General features: G+C 38.2%; 1 protein-coding gene and 1 long non-coding RNA gene across 3 annotated transcripts in view; both read left to right on the top strand.

Moving 5' to 3' along the window:
* The window catches only part of ATP6V1C1 (ATPase H+ transporting V1 subunit C1), a 50,062-nt gene extending 40,746 nt beyond the window's left edge, over positions 1-9,316 (top strand). For both annotated transcript variants that reach the window (XM_054246349.2, XM_002759317.6), the window contains 3 exons: positions 1,217-1,314; positions 3,225-3,351; positions 4,995-9,316. In XM_054246349.2, coding sequence (XP_054102324.1) covers positions 1,217-1,314; positions 3,225-3,351; positions 4,995-5,090 — 321 coding nt within the window. In that variant the 3' untranslated portion in view covers positions 5,091-9,316. The remainder of the gene's footprint in view (positions 1-1,216; positions 1,315-3,224; positions 3,352-4,994) is intronic.
* A 4,324-nt stretch (positions 9,317-13,640) lies between these two features.
* Positions 13,641-13,952, top strand: part of LOC144579783 (uncharacterized) — a 29,458-nt gene continuing 29,146 nt past the window's right edge. The window contains exon 1 of the long non-coding RNA XR_013528173.1: positions 13,641-13,944. This is a non-coding gene — a long non-coding RNA (uncharacterized LOC144579783). The remainder of the gene's footprint in view (positions 13,945-13,952) is intronic.

The raw sequence follows: 13,952 nt of genomic DNA, 5'->3' as shown, positions 1-13,952 counted from the left end.
GATAGAATAGTTATCTTAAAACGCATACTAAAAAATAAATTGCTCCACCTAATTTTAAATGCAGTATTCTGGTTAATGTCCTTGTATGTGAAGGGCGATTTTAGTTAGGTAACAAAGTTCTTTTCAGTAAGAATTTTCACTTTGTTGAGGCAGATTTTTTTCATGCCTCAATCTCTTACTGAAGCAGTTTATTTGAAACTGTTGGAGAATTGGTGTATTCTAGCTGTAATGGGAAATGAGTGGAATTCTGAAAACGAACGATGGTGTTAACTTGCCATCTTCAAGCGTGGGGTTACTGTGAAGACTGAACGCTTGTTGGGAAAGGGAAATAGAATGAGTAAAAGTGTGTTTCTCTTAATAATATGAGAGGAAATAAAGGGGAGATATTGAAAATTAGTACCAAGTACTTTTTAAGTCATATCGTATATCAACTAGGAGGAAATTAATTCTAACCAAGTAATGTCCAGAATAACCAGCTTTTTAGGGAAAATCTAAAATCCTTTTAAATAATAGATGGTTTGACCACAGATTTTCACTTTGTTTGGCTATCCTTGTTGCTTAGATTAATTGGTTGCTACACCCTAATGAGCCTCATAATGTTATCCAAGTAAGTGGTAACAGAGTTGATCATGTCTGTCTTTTAAGTATGGAAAGAGGAGGCATTTGAAATCCGTTTAATCCTGCAAAATATCTGAGGTTTAAAAAGAACTTATACCACATAATTAGAATGTAAAGAGGTTTTAGATATCCAGACCAACTCCCTTTTTTTACAGATGGGAAAACTAAGAGGTAGGGCTGTTAAACGACTTGCCTACGTAACTGTTTATCTTTGTAACTAAGAAGTTGTAAGTTGAATTTCATTTTAAATGTATTAAATGTAATTCAGATCTTTATATTTTGTGTTCAAACCTAAGGCATTTTTATATTTTGTACCAGTTTAAACTACTTTGATTAAAATATATGCCTTTTTCTGTGCTAGTGAATTGGTTCAGTGCATTTTAGTGTCTGTTGAGATCAGCCACTAGTGACTAACCTTATAATCTAATTTAAGGTGAAGTATCTGAGATAATGAGAATAATAGACATGTAGAAAGTGAATTATGTGACTTAATTCTTCTGTAGATTCCTAATAGATAGTCACTTTAAAAAAAATATTTGGTCTATCTAATTTCTATTTCTAAGACTAAATTTGTGGTAATTTTTTTCTCTTTTTATAGGGACCACTTGTACGGTGGCTGAAAGTGAATTTTAGTGAAGCGTTTATTGCATGGATTCACGTGAAAGCATTACGGGTTTTTGTTGAGTCTGTTTTAAGGTAAAGAAAGTTAATTGCCAAACTTGGAACTTAAGAGTTTGTAGATTCCTTACATTACACAATCCAGCAATAGGAAATTGGTTTGGAGAAACCAAAGGGCCAATCATGAGTCAGAGGTTGTCAGTATCACACAGCTTATGAAATGCATATTAGTCTTGTTCTTTAACAGCAGGTTTAGAAAAAGAGATGAATGCTGCCGTATCCTCAGCATTAATCTCTTGTGTAGTTACTTAAAAGTAGATTAAATATTAGCCAGTATTTGTTTAAAAGAAAGATCTTTCAGATGTTTTTACTTGTCACTGGATACATAGTATACTAATGACTTATTGAAATCATTTTGTATTAACCTAAACTATTTTAATATTTTGATATTAAATATTTTGATATTGAGATCCTTAAAAAATCATATTCTGGTCCTGTGTGTGTTGCTCATATTAGAAATAGTTTTTAAAAACCCAAAACTTACATATAACTATGCTCACTATTTTTATGTTTCTTCAAATTTTCAAAGTAGATGTGGGTAAGCTCATGCTGTTACCATAAAAGTATTTACTAACCTTACTGTGAGTATATCCTGAGGCTATTCATATATTACCTTAAAAGTATTTACTAACCTTACTGTGAGTATATCCTGAGGCCATTCATATATTACCTTAAAAGTATTTACTAACCTTACTGTGAGTATATCCTGAGGCCATTCATATATTACCTTAAAAGTATTTACTAACCTTACTGTGAGTATATCCTGAGGCTATTCATATATTACCTTAAAAGTATTTACTAACCTTACTGTGAGTATATCCTGAGGCCATTCATATATTACCTTAAAAGTATTTACTAACCTTACTGTGAGTATATCCTGAGGCCATTCATATATTACCTTAAAAGTATTTACTAACCTTACTGTGAGTATATCCTGAGGCCATTCATATATTACCTTAAAAGTATTTACTAACCTTACTGTGAGTATATCCTGAGGCCATTCATATATTACCTTAAAAGTATTTACTAACCTTACTGTGAGTGTATCCTGAGGCCATTCATATATTACCTTAAAAGTATTTACTAACCTTACTGTGAGTATATCCTGAGGCCATTCATATATTACCTTAAAAGTATTTACTAACCTTACTGTGAGTATATCCTGAGGTCATTCATATATTACCTTAAAAGTATTTACTAACCTTACTGTGAGTATATCCTGAGGCTATTCATATATTACCTTAAAAGTATTTACTAACCTTACTGTGAGTATACCCTGAGGCCATTCATATATTACCTTAAAAGTATTTACTAACCTTACTGTGATTATATCCTGAGGCCAGTCATATATTACCTTAAAAGTATTTACTAACCTTACTGTGATTATATCCTGAGGCCAGTCATATATTACCTTAAAAGTATTTACTAACCTTACTGTAAGTATATCCTGAGGTCATTCATATATTACCTTAAAAGTATTTACTATCCTTACTGTGAGTATATCCTGAGGCTATTCATATATTACCTTAAAAGTATTTACTAACCTTACTGTGAGTATATCCTGAGACCATTCATATATTACCTTAAAAGTATTTACTAACCTTACTGTAATTATATCCTGAGACTATTCATATATTACCTTAAAAATTGAATGGTGATTGAAGTAATTCCTAGTAATCGGCTCATTTTTAAGAGAGATTTCTAGCGGACCGTGAGGACCAAAGGTTTGCGTTTCTATTTATATTAACATTTTTTAATTAACATGTATATTAAAGTTTCTATATATATTAGTTGAACTTGTAAAAGTAAAGTGAGATACTCTCTCCCTGTGAACCATGATTAAAGAGTATGAGAATATTTGCTTTGATAAGAAAATCTCTTTACATGTTTGCTTCTGTGGCATACTGTTATTTCTGCTCTTTTGTAAGGTACGGCTTGCCAGTGAACTTCCAAGCAATGCTCCTTCAGCCCAATAAGAAAACTATGAAGAAACTGAGAGAAGTATTACATGAATTATATAAACATCTAGACAGCAGTGCAGCAGCTATTATTGATGTAAGTATTATATTATCAAGTGTTTATATTAAGTATATATCATTAGCCCAGTAGAATAAGAATTAAAATGAATTTCAGAAAAAAATGATTGAAAGAAGATAGACAGAAAAGGGAAAGTAAATATGATACTTAATCATTTTTTATTACTTTGAGGTTCTCAACTTGTTATATAAACATAGTAATTTACATTGTTTACCTGTTTTATGTTAATTATAGCTGTGTTTACTTGGCATTTCTACAAGCTGATAATTATCTTGCTGTGTATCAGATGTTTATAGCTGCAGAAATAACAGAAACCAGTGGATACTAGTTATTTACAAAAACTATAAATTACAGAGAGGCAGAAAATAAACATTTTAATTTTATTTGGTAGAAGCGAGAGCGTCAATAGATGAGTATTTTCAAGGTAGGTATCATTTTTCTAAAATGGTATTGCTGGGTGTGGTGGCACATGCCTGTAGTCCCAGCTACTCAGGAGGCTGAGGCGGGAGGATCGCTTGAGCCCAGGCCTTCAAGACTAACCTGGGTGACATAGCAAGACCCCATCTCAAAAAAGAAAAAAAAAGACAGACCAAAAAAAAAAAAAAAAAAATATATATATATATATATACGTGTGTGTGTGTGTGTTTATATCTTCTTTTAAACAAAAGTGTTACCTTTAAACAAAAGGAGATATAAACTGAGTTACTTGCATTTTTGTTGTTGTTGCTGTTTAAAATTGTAGTGGACTTTTATTTTATATTTTTGGTTTCAAATATCTTGCTGACTTTTTTTCTCTTTAAAAAGTTAAGGGTGGATGGTAGTATCTCACATAGGCATTAAACAGTTTATCTTGATAGAAGGAAATGTAGGAAATGACTTGCTACGCTTTTGTGGAATTGTGGATAAATAAGAGTTCTAACTATTTGATACACAAATGTTCTACCAGTAAGTTCTTGGAACATGCATATAGAGTAAGTGTTATATCCTTGCCTGTTTTTTGTTTTGAGATCAGGTCTTGCTCTGCTGCTCAAGCTAGAAGGCAGTGGCATGATTATGGCTCACTGCAGCCTCAACCTTTGTGCGCAAGTGATCCTCCCACCTCATCCTCCCAAGTAGTTGGGACTATAGGTACTCACCACCACGCCTGGTTAATGTTTTTATTTTTATTTTTTGTAGAGATAGGGTCTTACTATGTTGCCCAGACTCATCCTGAGCTTAAGGCCTTGGCCTCCCAAAAGTTCTGAGATTATAGAATAAGTGTTGCTTTTAAATCATGCTTGCTTTATTTTTACTCCACATTTTGTAAACTTTGTATTCCATAAACTCGGTATTCTAGGCCCAAGATTTAAAAAGTAAGTTTTTACAGTATACATGAAAAAGGTTGGTGGGATCATCCTGAATACATATGCAGGCTTTGAAGTCGGAATGCTTGAACCCGGCTTTACCACTCACTCTCTGTGTTTCCTAGGACAAGTCAGTCTTTTGGAGATTGTTTTCTCATTTGCAAAATGGGAATAATAATGTCTAACTCAGATAAATTAGCCTTAAGTGCATACATTTAGCCCAGAGTAGGTGTTCAATAAAAAGGTAAATGTTAATACTTGCCTTCTTTTTTTGAGTTGTGTAAATACATAATTGAATAATTGTCTATTTTTCCATAGGCTCCTATGGATATTCCAGGTTTAAACCTGAGTCAGCAAGAATACTACCCCTATGTGTACTACAAGATTGATTGTAACTTGCTGGAATTCAAGTAAAAATGGCCTCCTCCCAGACAGTCCTGTCCTCGTGTTGGTGTGTGCTAACAGAAATAAGTTGCAGTATGGTCGTACTTTTAGCTCTAGAATCCTTTGCTTGCTTCCTACCCCCTTTCCTAGGTGAATTCTCCCACAGAGTGGTCTGTATCTTGTTTTCTTTTTAAAGGAAAAAAATATATATATATTGTTTCTTCTTATTGATCAGGTCTGTAAATGTGTACTAAAAAAATCAGAGTTTATTTATAAACAGAATAGTTTATTTAAAGAGAAGCTCTTTTCCTTATTGATATCATGGTATGCATTAATTCCATTTGTTACTATTGTGCACAAAAGCCTTGTTTACAAGGGAATGGTGTAAACATTTATACTGTTTTGTTCACTGTGTTTAGTAGACATAACTGTTGAATAGTTATTGAATCGTGATGTAAAGAATATGTGACAATATGCAGGTATGGGCTTTCTGAATGTTTCAAATTTCAATCAGTGAGCACTGTCAACACCCACAGGAGAGAATAAAATTACCTGTGCAAAGGTGTATTGTGGTGTGTGTAACTTCCGATTACAGTTCAGTTTGAGCGTTTAATCAATGAGGTCATAGCTAACTTGCTATGCTGCTTCCAGGATTTTGTTATATGCTGAGGTGTAACCATTTGTGTTGTCTGACTTTCGTATGATTTCATTGAGCCAAATTCGGGTCAGAACACAAATTTGAAGATTATTTTTCAGTATACGATGGGTATTTACATTTGAACACTAGACTTTTAGTTCTCTCACGTAATTAAGAAGTTGGGCCAGTTTTGGATAAAGTCTAGCAGAACTATCCAGCTTTAGTCATTTGTTTTGTCTAAATCCATATTTTACATGTTTTCTTCTTAAGATCTATAATTTTGGCATTTATATCATTTATGACGTAGTCTGAAAATAGAGACATTGTTGGCCTTTAGTGTCAGAAATGGATGACTTAGTGTCCTGACAGAGCTTTTAAAAGAGGATTTTGTGGCAATGCTCTTCCCTTACTGTGCACTCACAGGTTTACAAATGGGAAAAAGAAGTTTACATTTCAATTTAGGGGCATCTCTAAGCTATGCTATTCCCTTTAGAAAATTAGCCTCCGGAATTTTTTATTTCAACATTTAATATTATTTCATAAATAACTTCAAACAAATACAGATGTCTGCAATGTAGAACATGAGAGATCCTCTCCCTCAGTTTCCACCTCCCAAGGGAAGTTTATATATTTTTCTAGGTCCTTTTCTGTCTTTACATCTCTCTCTCTCTCTCTGTCTCACACATATACACACAGAGAATTTATTTTTAATAAAATAGGATTATGCTACACACATCCTGTCACTTGCTTTTTTTTTGCTTAATAGTATCCTTAAGATAATCTTTTATGTCAGTGAAGCTAGAGCTACCTCATTCTTTTAACCAGCTGCATGGTATTCCATCGAGTGTGTGCCATCAGCCGAGTGATAGTCTGCTTGTTTTTAGGTTTTGCTCTTAACGAACACTGCTGCAGTCAGGATCCTTGCACAGATTTCTTTATATACTTGTGTTAGTATTTCTGTAAGATCCCAGAAGTGGAATTTGTAGGGTCATAGGTTATGTACATTTAAGTTTTTGACACTCACTGCCAAGTCATCTGTCAGAATTCTGAACTAAAGACATGTTTGGAATGTGGATTTATCTTCAGTTTTTCCTTGGACAAGAGGAAGCTGTGAAAAATTTTGATACCAGAACATTCTGGTTTCTCGTCTTTTTGTGCGTTGAGTCTTAGTATCTGTAACATGGGGCTACTCTCTCTATCATAGGGAGGTATGTTTTGACAATAAATTGACTTTTAAGAAAAGCTTGTCACTAACCTGAAGCTCAGCCACACACTGACTTTTAAGGTTTTAGACTTTACTGTTGTTCTCATGAGAATAGGTAGAGACTGCAGAAGGTTTAAAATCCCAGCATATGTTTGAAACTACGGGGCTTTCACTGTGATTTCCACCAGGGAAATTATAGCAGAGTGGCTGAGCTTGTGTTCCTAGGCCAGGCCCTGGCTCTGCTGCTGATGAGCTGTGTGGTCCTGGGCAGAGTGATCTCCGATTTCCAGTCCCTCCTCTCAAATGGGCATGATTAGAGTGCCCACCTCATTAGGGACGTTGAGGTGAGTCAGTGTGATTCCACGTGCCAGAAAGTGCTGTGAGTGGTGCCTGGTCAGAGGCTGGTGCAGGTACTTAGCTCTTGTGGAACACATGTAGTTCCTTTTCACTGTGTTTAATTTGGGAAATTCCAGGTCCACATCATTGTAGAGTCTGAAGGTTAGAAGGAATTCATTGTGTCTAATGTAACATTAGAGCAGTTTGTGTCACCGAGCTCCAGTCTGTGCTGGATTATTGATATTGTTGGTGACGGTCACCATTCCTGGGAAGGGACTGTCCCAGGCCACTTGCCTTCCCGAGGACTCTGCTGGTTCTCCTCGAGGATAGTGCTCAGATAACAGACTCATTAAACATTTACTGAGCATCTGTCAGGGACCATTTACAGCTACATCATCCTCTCGGCCCCTCCCTGTGTGGTTATGGTGGGAGGACTGGCGGTCCCCATTTTAATGTATGGAGACTTAAGGTCAAAGAAGTGAATTCTTTGTTGAGTCACAAGTTTTGGGCCAGTCAGAATTTGAACCTAAGGTTTCTGACTTCCGGGTGTCATGCTTCCCTACCTACACTCACCATTGTGTGAATGAGCCAGACACATTTCTTAACCTGAGTCCGAGATGGACAATGGCATAGGAAAGATACTAGATATGGAGAATCAGATGTTAACTTGTGTTGCTGTTGTTTTTTGTTTTGTTTTGTTTTTGTTTTTGAGACAAGGTCTCGCTCTGTCACCCAGGGTGGAGTGCAGTGGCACGATCAGGGCTTACTGCAGCCTCGGCCTCGACTTCCCAGGCTCAAGCAATTCCCCCACCTCAGCCCCCCAAGCAGCTGGGCCTACAGGTGTGCGCTACCATGCCTGGCCAATTCTTTTGAATTTTAGCACAGATGAGGTCTCAATATGTTGCCTGGGCTGGTCTCGAACTCCTGAACTCAAGGGATCCTCCCGCCTCAGCCTCCCAAAGTGCTGGAATTACAAACAAGCGTGAGCCATTGCGCCTGGCCTGTGTTGCTATTATATTTAGTAGGAATCCAGGAGTCCAGAACGCTTCATCTACGATGGGTTAGATAATGTGTCTAGTTGTTTGCATGCTAATGTCAGTAGCCCCAGTTATTCAACCTAGGAGAGTTTTCTACCTCTCACTACCCTGCTGAAGTTGTTCTTCAGCAGAAAATCTTTGTGGAACATAGTCCAGCTTTTTGAATGAGTACATATCCAGTAGTACCCTTAAAGTAATGCCTTGTACACAAATACACAGCAAATGTGAACCTTTGTTTGCTCTTACTTCAAACTTAAATAGTCCCAAATGTTGGAAATAAAATAAAAGACATTGGTCTAGATATGAGGTTTTTCTCCTTCATTCTCAACTGTCCTTTATTTTAAGAAGAAATCAAAGTAGCTTATGCACATTTAAAAACCACATACAAATACTATAAAACAGCTTACAATGAAAACCTTGCCTGCCTTTATAAAAAATGTGATTATCTTCCTCTGTTAACATCAATAAAAGATGATTTGTCCTAGAAGGTCTATAAATGGTATTTTGTTCTAGAGGAAACCTAGCAAAAGCTTTCCTAATTTAGTACTTGTCTCTAAATTGATGTTCACCCATTTCAATATTGTAGTCTTAAACATGGTCTTTATTTTTCTAGCATAGATAACAATTGATGCTTTAGATTCATATATGCAGGTAATTCTTGCTTTCTAAAAAAGGATTACGGCACGTTGGAACCATTTTATTCACCAACGGATTTACCCTTAGAGTATTTTTTGATCTGAGCTGATGGCTTGTGAGAGAAAAAGGCAGAAGAGTAAAGCCATGGAAGCATGAACAGTGAGAGACTGCCTCCTGGCCTTGTTGCTGCTGCGGAAGATGAAACTGAGGAGAAACAAGACAACATCCTTCACACCAGGAATGGTCAAGATAACGCAAGAAGAAAAAGCTTTAAAACAAACCAGAAGGCAATCAGCAAACACAAAGGGGGACATTCCTTCCCTGGCAGTTGCTCAAAACTGAAATTGGTTATTATGTACACTGGGGCTTGTACTTGGGGAATTTAATAAAAATGCTCATTACTAAACTCCATGGAGATGTGGTTTAAAGTCTTAAATAGATCTGAGGAATCGCCTGCATTTTAAACAAATACCCAGGAGAATCAGAGGCTAGGGGTTAGTCAATTATAGTCTGATGCTACCTTTTAAAGATTCTTCTTCTGTACCCTCAGATTGGGGTGTTGATTTAGAATTTGTAAGCATCTTGAGGTCTCATTCAAATAGTGATTCTTCTCTGTTTACAGAGACCACACTTACTAGAATCATCATGAATAAATTGGCTTTTCCTACTGTCACTTGAGGAAATATTCCACATTGTTAAATCAGTAGAACTGGAGAGTTCTGTCTCAGCAGAAATTGATCAATAAAGATGTCTTTTGCCCTTGAAAAGCTATAGAATATCAAGCTGAAATTCGCAAAAACTCTAAAATGGTCAAGGTCACACTTTCATCTTCTAATTGAAAACTCATTCTGGACATGATTTATCACTGCTTGTGAAGTGTAAAAAGGAATAACCAAAACAGACTTGGAAAGAATGGTTTCTGTGAGGAAGCCCCCTCCCCGCAAGGAAGGGGCTAAGATGAAAGTGAAAAAAGGAGTTGGAAGCGGCAAAGGTTATTGTTGGTGCTGGGCAAAGGAAGGAATAAACTGTATGATGCCACCTTGAACTTGAAAGTCGTTTGTTTTTCAACCAGAAGGTGAAGTATTTAGCATATCAAATCCCAAGAGCAGCTTTTATGTATTTTGTTATTTCCTAGGTATGTGGATGACCTCACCACATAGTCCTGTGACAAATTTGTCCTATTTTGTATAAACTGTTTAGATACATATTTGGGCTGTTTCTTAGAGTGCTTTATAGATCAGTACAGGTTTTATGCGTTGTTAGCAGCGTAAAGACACTTGTTTTTAAAATAGAAATTGTGACTACCCAGGTACCATATTTTGCCACAAGAGGGCACTCCTGCTATTGAAAAGCAAACAGGTAGTTTCTCTGCCCCGCATTTTGGGTTCTGACATGTAGTCAGTTTAGAGAAGCCTACGCTCCACTGCATTCTGGTTTGGTATATTTTGTTACAAGCGTTTATTAATATAAAGTTCTCAAAAAATGTCAGATAACTCATTTATTTTGTAACAATCTAGCCTCTGTATGTGTGCATAAAACTCACACACCTTTCTGCTGGCCAGTGCCAGCCAGTGATAGTTTTCACTGAAGATCAAATGAAAAAGGTAAGGATATATGTATGTGTGTGCATGTGTGTGTGCATATATAATCACGTATTCTTCAGACAGTTACTGAGTCTGTGCTGTGAGCCAGGCATTGTGTTACTCACTGGGGACTTAATGCAAGCAGTCAGATGGGCACAGTGTCTGCCTGCCTTGACGGGTCATGCAGCCTGGTGATCTGGTGGCAGTTTTACTGGACAGAACACAAACCCAGCAGCCCCAAGTTAGGAAGAGGATTTTACTGATCTGTGAAATCCACAGTCTGAAAACATACTGATTTAAGGGTATCTGTCCAGGAAAGTCAACCTATGGTATCAATCAGTGAGTTAAAGAATAGACTCATCTTTTTTTCATGTTTGACCACTTAGTTGGTCTGCCTGAGCACTGTCCAAAAGAATTTCCTGTGATGATGGACATTCTATACCTGTGCTACCCAATGTGGTTAGCCCCTAGTCACATGTGACTGAAGATCACTTGAACTGTGGCTCGTGTGACTGAAGACGTTTTTTATATCTTAATTTTATTTTCTGAGGCAGGGTCTGGCATTGTTGCCCAGGCTGCCTTCTGGGCTCAAGCCATCCTCCTTCCTCTGCCTCCCCAGTAGGTGGGACCACAGGCACACGTCACATATCCGGCTACCTTTTTTTTTTTTTTTTTTTGGTAGAGACTCCTCACCATGTTGCCCAGGCTGTTCTCGAGTTCATAGGCTCGAGTGATTGGCCCTCCTCAGCCTCCCAAAGTGCTAGGATTACAGGCAAAACCCACCACACCTGACCAATCTTATTTAACTTAAATAGCTACATGTTGCTGGTGGTTACTGCACTGGGCATACAGGTCTAGTTGGTCACACCTGGCCAATGAGCCTTTTTGACCTTGAGTTTCTAATATATTCCATATCCTTTGGATTTGTTGTTTGTTTCTATGATGGGAAGAGCCAGCCTTGCTTCTGTTTACTTTGCCAGATTTTAACATCCCCACAAGCTGGAGAAAGAGAGGAAAGGATTGCTCTTGGAATCATTGTTGATGTGCCTCAGATTGCTACCCAGGACAGCATTCTCTTTGGTCACAAAAGAACTACCTGTACTTTGTGCATTGATGTGTGTGAGAGTAAACCGGTTGTCGTACTGAAAGACCAAAAGCTGTTTCTGATGGGAAGTATTGAATCAGCAGAATTGAAAACAGCTGTGTGGTTCTAATGGGAATATAATTTCTTCTGTCAATCAGTGCTCACTTAGCATCCATTGTGTGCAGTGCATTCACTATTCCAGACTCTACAGGGAGACCTCAGGGAGATGCTCACCACGTGCTTTTGAATGACATGATTTGTCTCTATTGACTGTGTTTAAGAGGTTCATGAGACGTTGAAGCGTTGAGGCCTTGTTTGAGAAGTCCAGCAACTCACAGTTGCCCCCAAAAAGAGGCAAATGGGAAAGGGAGAGCCCTCTGTCAGAGGCTTGTTTTCCATCAGTGACATGTGACATGGCTTTTTACCTCCTTCTGTCACTTGGCCACCCTCTGCCTTCAGGCTTGTGAAGCTTTCTGGAATTCCCCCTCCCCATCCTGCACTCCTGGCTCTTCCTTTGCCTTGCCCACTAGCCATATTTATTTCCTAGTCTATTCTGACAACCTCCTAACTGGCCACTTGTTCCCAGTCTCTGGTCACCTTCGCCCTGGCTGTGGGGCCAGAGGGCTGGCAAGTCACTGCTCACAAATTCTGGAGAGCTGCTCAGTTGCCCTCAGGATAAAGTCTGTGTTCAACTGGATTTTTTCCCCATTAGAATTGTTCTCTGAAAGGAGAATATCGTTAACTGTTGGTTGATTTGATGGGGGCCTCTTTGGAGGAGGAATTTAGATCATAGATGGTCCTTAGGGATGCTCCGGTAGTCTCCTTTTCTACCTCCTCCAGGCGGGCCACATGGGCCAGCTTCACATCTGTGCTCTCTCAGGGTGTAATCGTGGGCAGCCTAGTATCCCAGGGTCTGAATAATTCCTTCTGTAGAAGACGGAAAATTAGGATAACACTATAGGACTATTGTGAGAATGAGGATTAAATTGCAGGTCCACATTTCTAGCAAGGTACATGGCACAGAGGAGGGGCTCAACATGTTAACTGCTGTTCTTATTGTTACTATTACCCTTTTCCATGCTCTGTGATTTGTGTTTCTTTTTTGCCTATTGCCTCATATCATATGTGAGTTGAAATTAGTTCCCCTTTAACTGCATCTGTGTAGAAGGCAGATTCCCCATTTAAAGCCTGCTGGCATCACATGACCAGCAAGTTCACTTCTACATGTAAAGCCAGGACAACCCAGGAAACCGTATGTTCACACAAAAACCTGTACGTGAAAGTTCATAACAGCATTATTCATAGTAGCCAAAATTGGAAACAACCCAAGTGCCCGTCAACTGATGCATGAGTGTATAAACAAAATCTGGTTTATTCACACAATGGAATATTATTCAGCCATAAAAAGAAATGAAGTATTGACCCATGCCACAAACATGGATGAACCTAGAAAATGTTGTGCCAAGTGCAAGACGCCAGACACAAAAGGTCACATGTGATTTCACTTACAGGAAATGTCAGGCATAGGCAAATAAATTGGTATAGAAAGAAGATTCGTGGTTGGCAGGAAGCAGGATGGGAAGGGGTTTGGTGGTGACTGCTAATGGATACAGGGTTTCTTTAGGGGCGATCATGTTCTGGAGGTAAGACAGTGCTGACAATCACACAACTCTATGAATACACTAAAAAACCACTGACGTGTACTTCAGGAGGTGAATTTTATGGTGTATGATTTCTCAATTTAAAAAACCTACTAGGAATTAGCTCAAATTTCCTACAAATTCTCCTAATGCTTTGCTTGTATGTTTATATCGATATAGTTTTTAAAAGTTAATTTGGATTCCCTTTTACTAGTGGTAAGGAGTTTGCCCTTTGGGGCTTCACTCCGTCCAGTGCTCTTGATGTCGATGCCGTCCGTTTGCCTTTTCTGTTGTTTTCGTTCGTCCACTCAGCACCTCAGCTGGCCTTGGCCGCAGCCGTCTGCAGTCGCCTCCTCCACTTGGGGGCTGGGTTGCAAATCTGTCCCGGAGTAGCTCATCTCACTGGTTATCACATTAGCAGTCACTCATGTCAGCAGTTCCCGAAGAAAAGAGAGCTGGCTGGCCGCCTGAAACTCTGCTGGTCTGATGATATCTTTCTGTTGTTTCAGTACCTGTCACTGACAACTGGCTTAGGTAAAAGTGCCCATAGTTCTTTTATCCATTCACCAACCATTTACGGAAGGTAGAATTCTCATTCACTTAGTGAATACTTAGTAATTTTTGAATACCTGGAAGCTGGGGCAGGAGCAACCAAATGAGACAAGGGACCCTGTCTGCACGGAGCTTACCTGCTGGTGGACAATAGGCAATAAACATGGTGAACAAGGTAAGGCT

Source organism: Callithrix jacchus, chromosome 16, assembly GCF_049354715.1.
Source record: "Callithrix jacchus isolate 240 chromosome 16, calJac240_pri, whole genome shotgun sequence".
Taxonomy (NCBI): Eukaryota; Metazoa; Chordata; class Mammalia; order Primates; family Cebidae; genus Callithrix; species Callithrix jacchus.
Note: the sequence above shows the minus strand (reverse complement) of the source record. Positions and strands in the feature narration are given on the sequence as shown.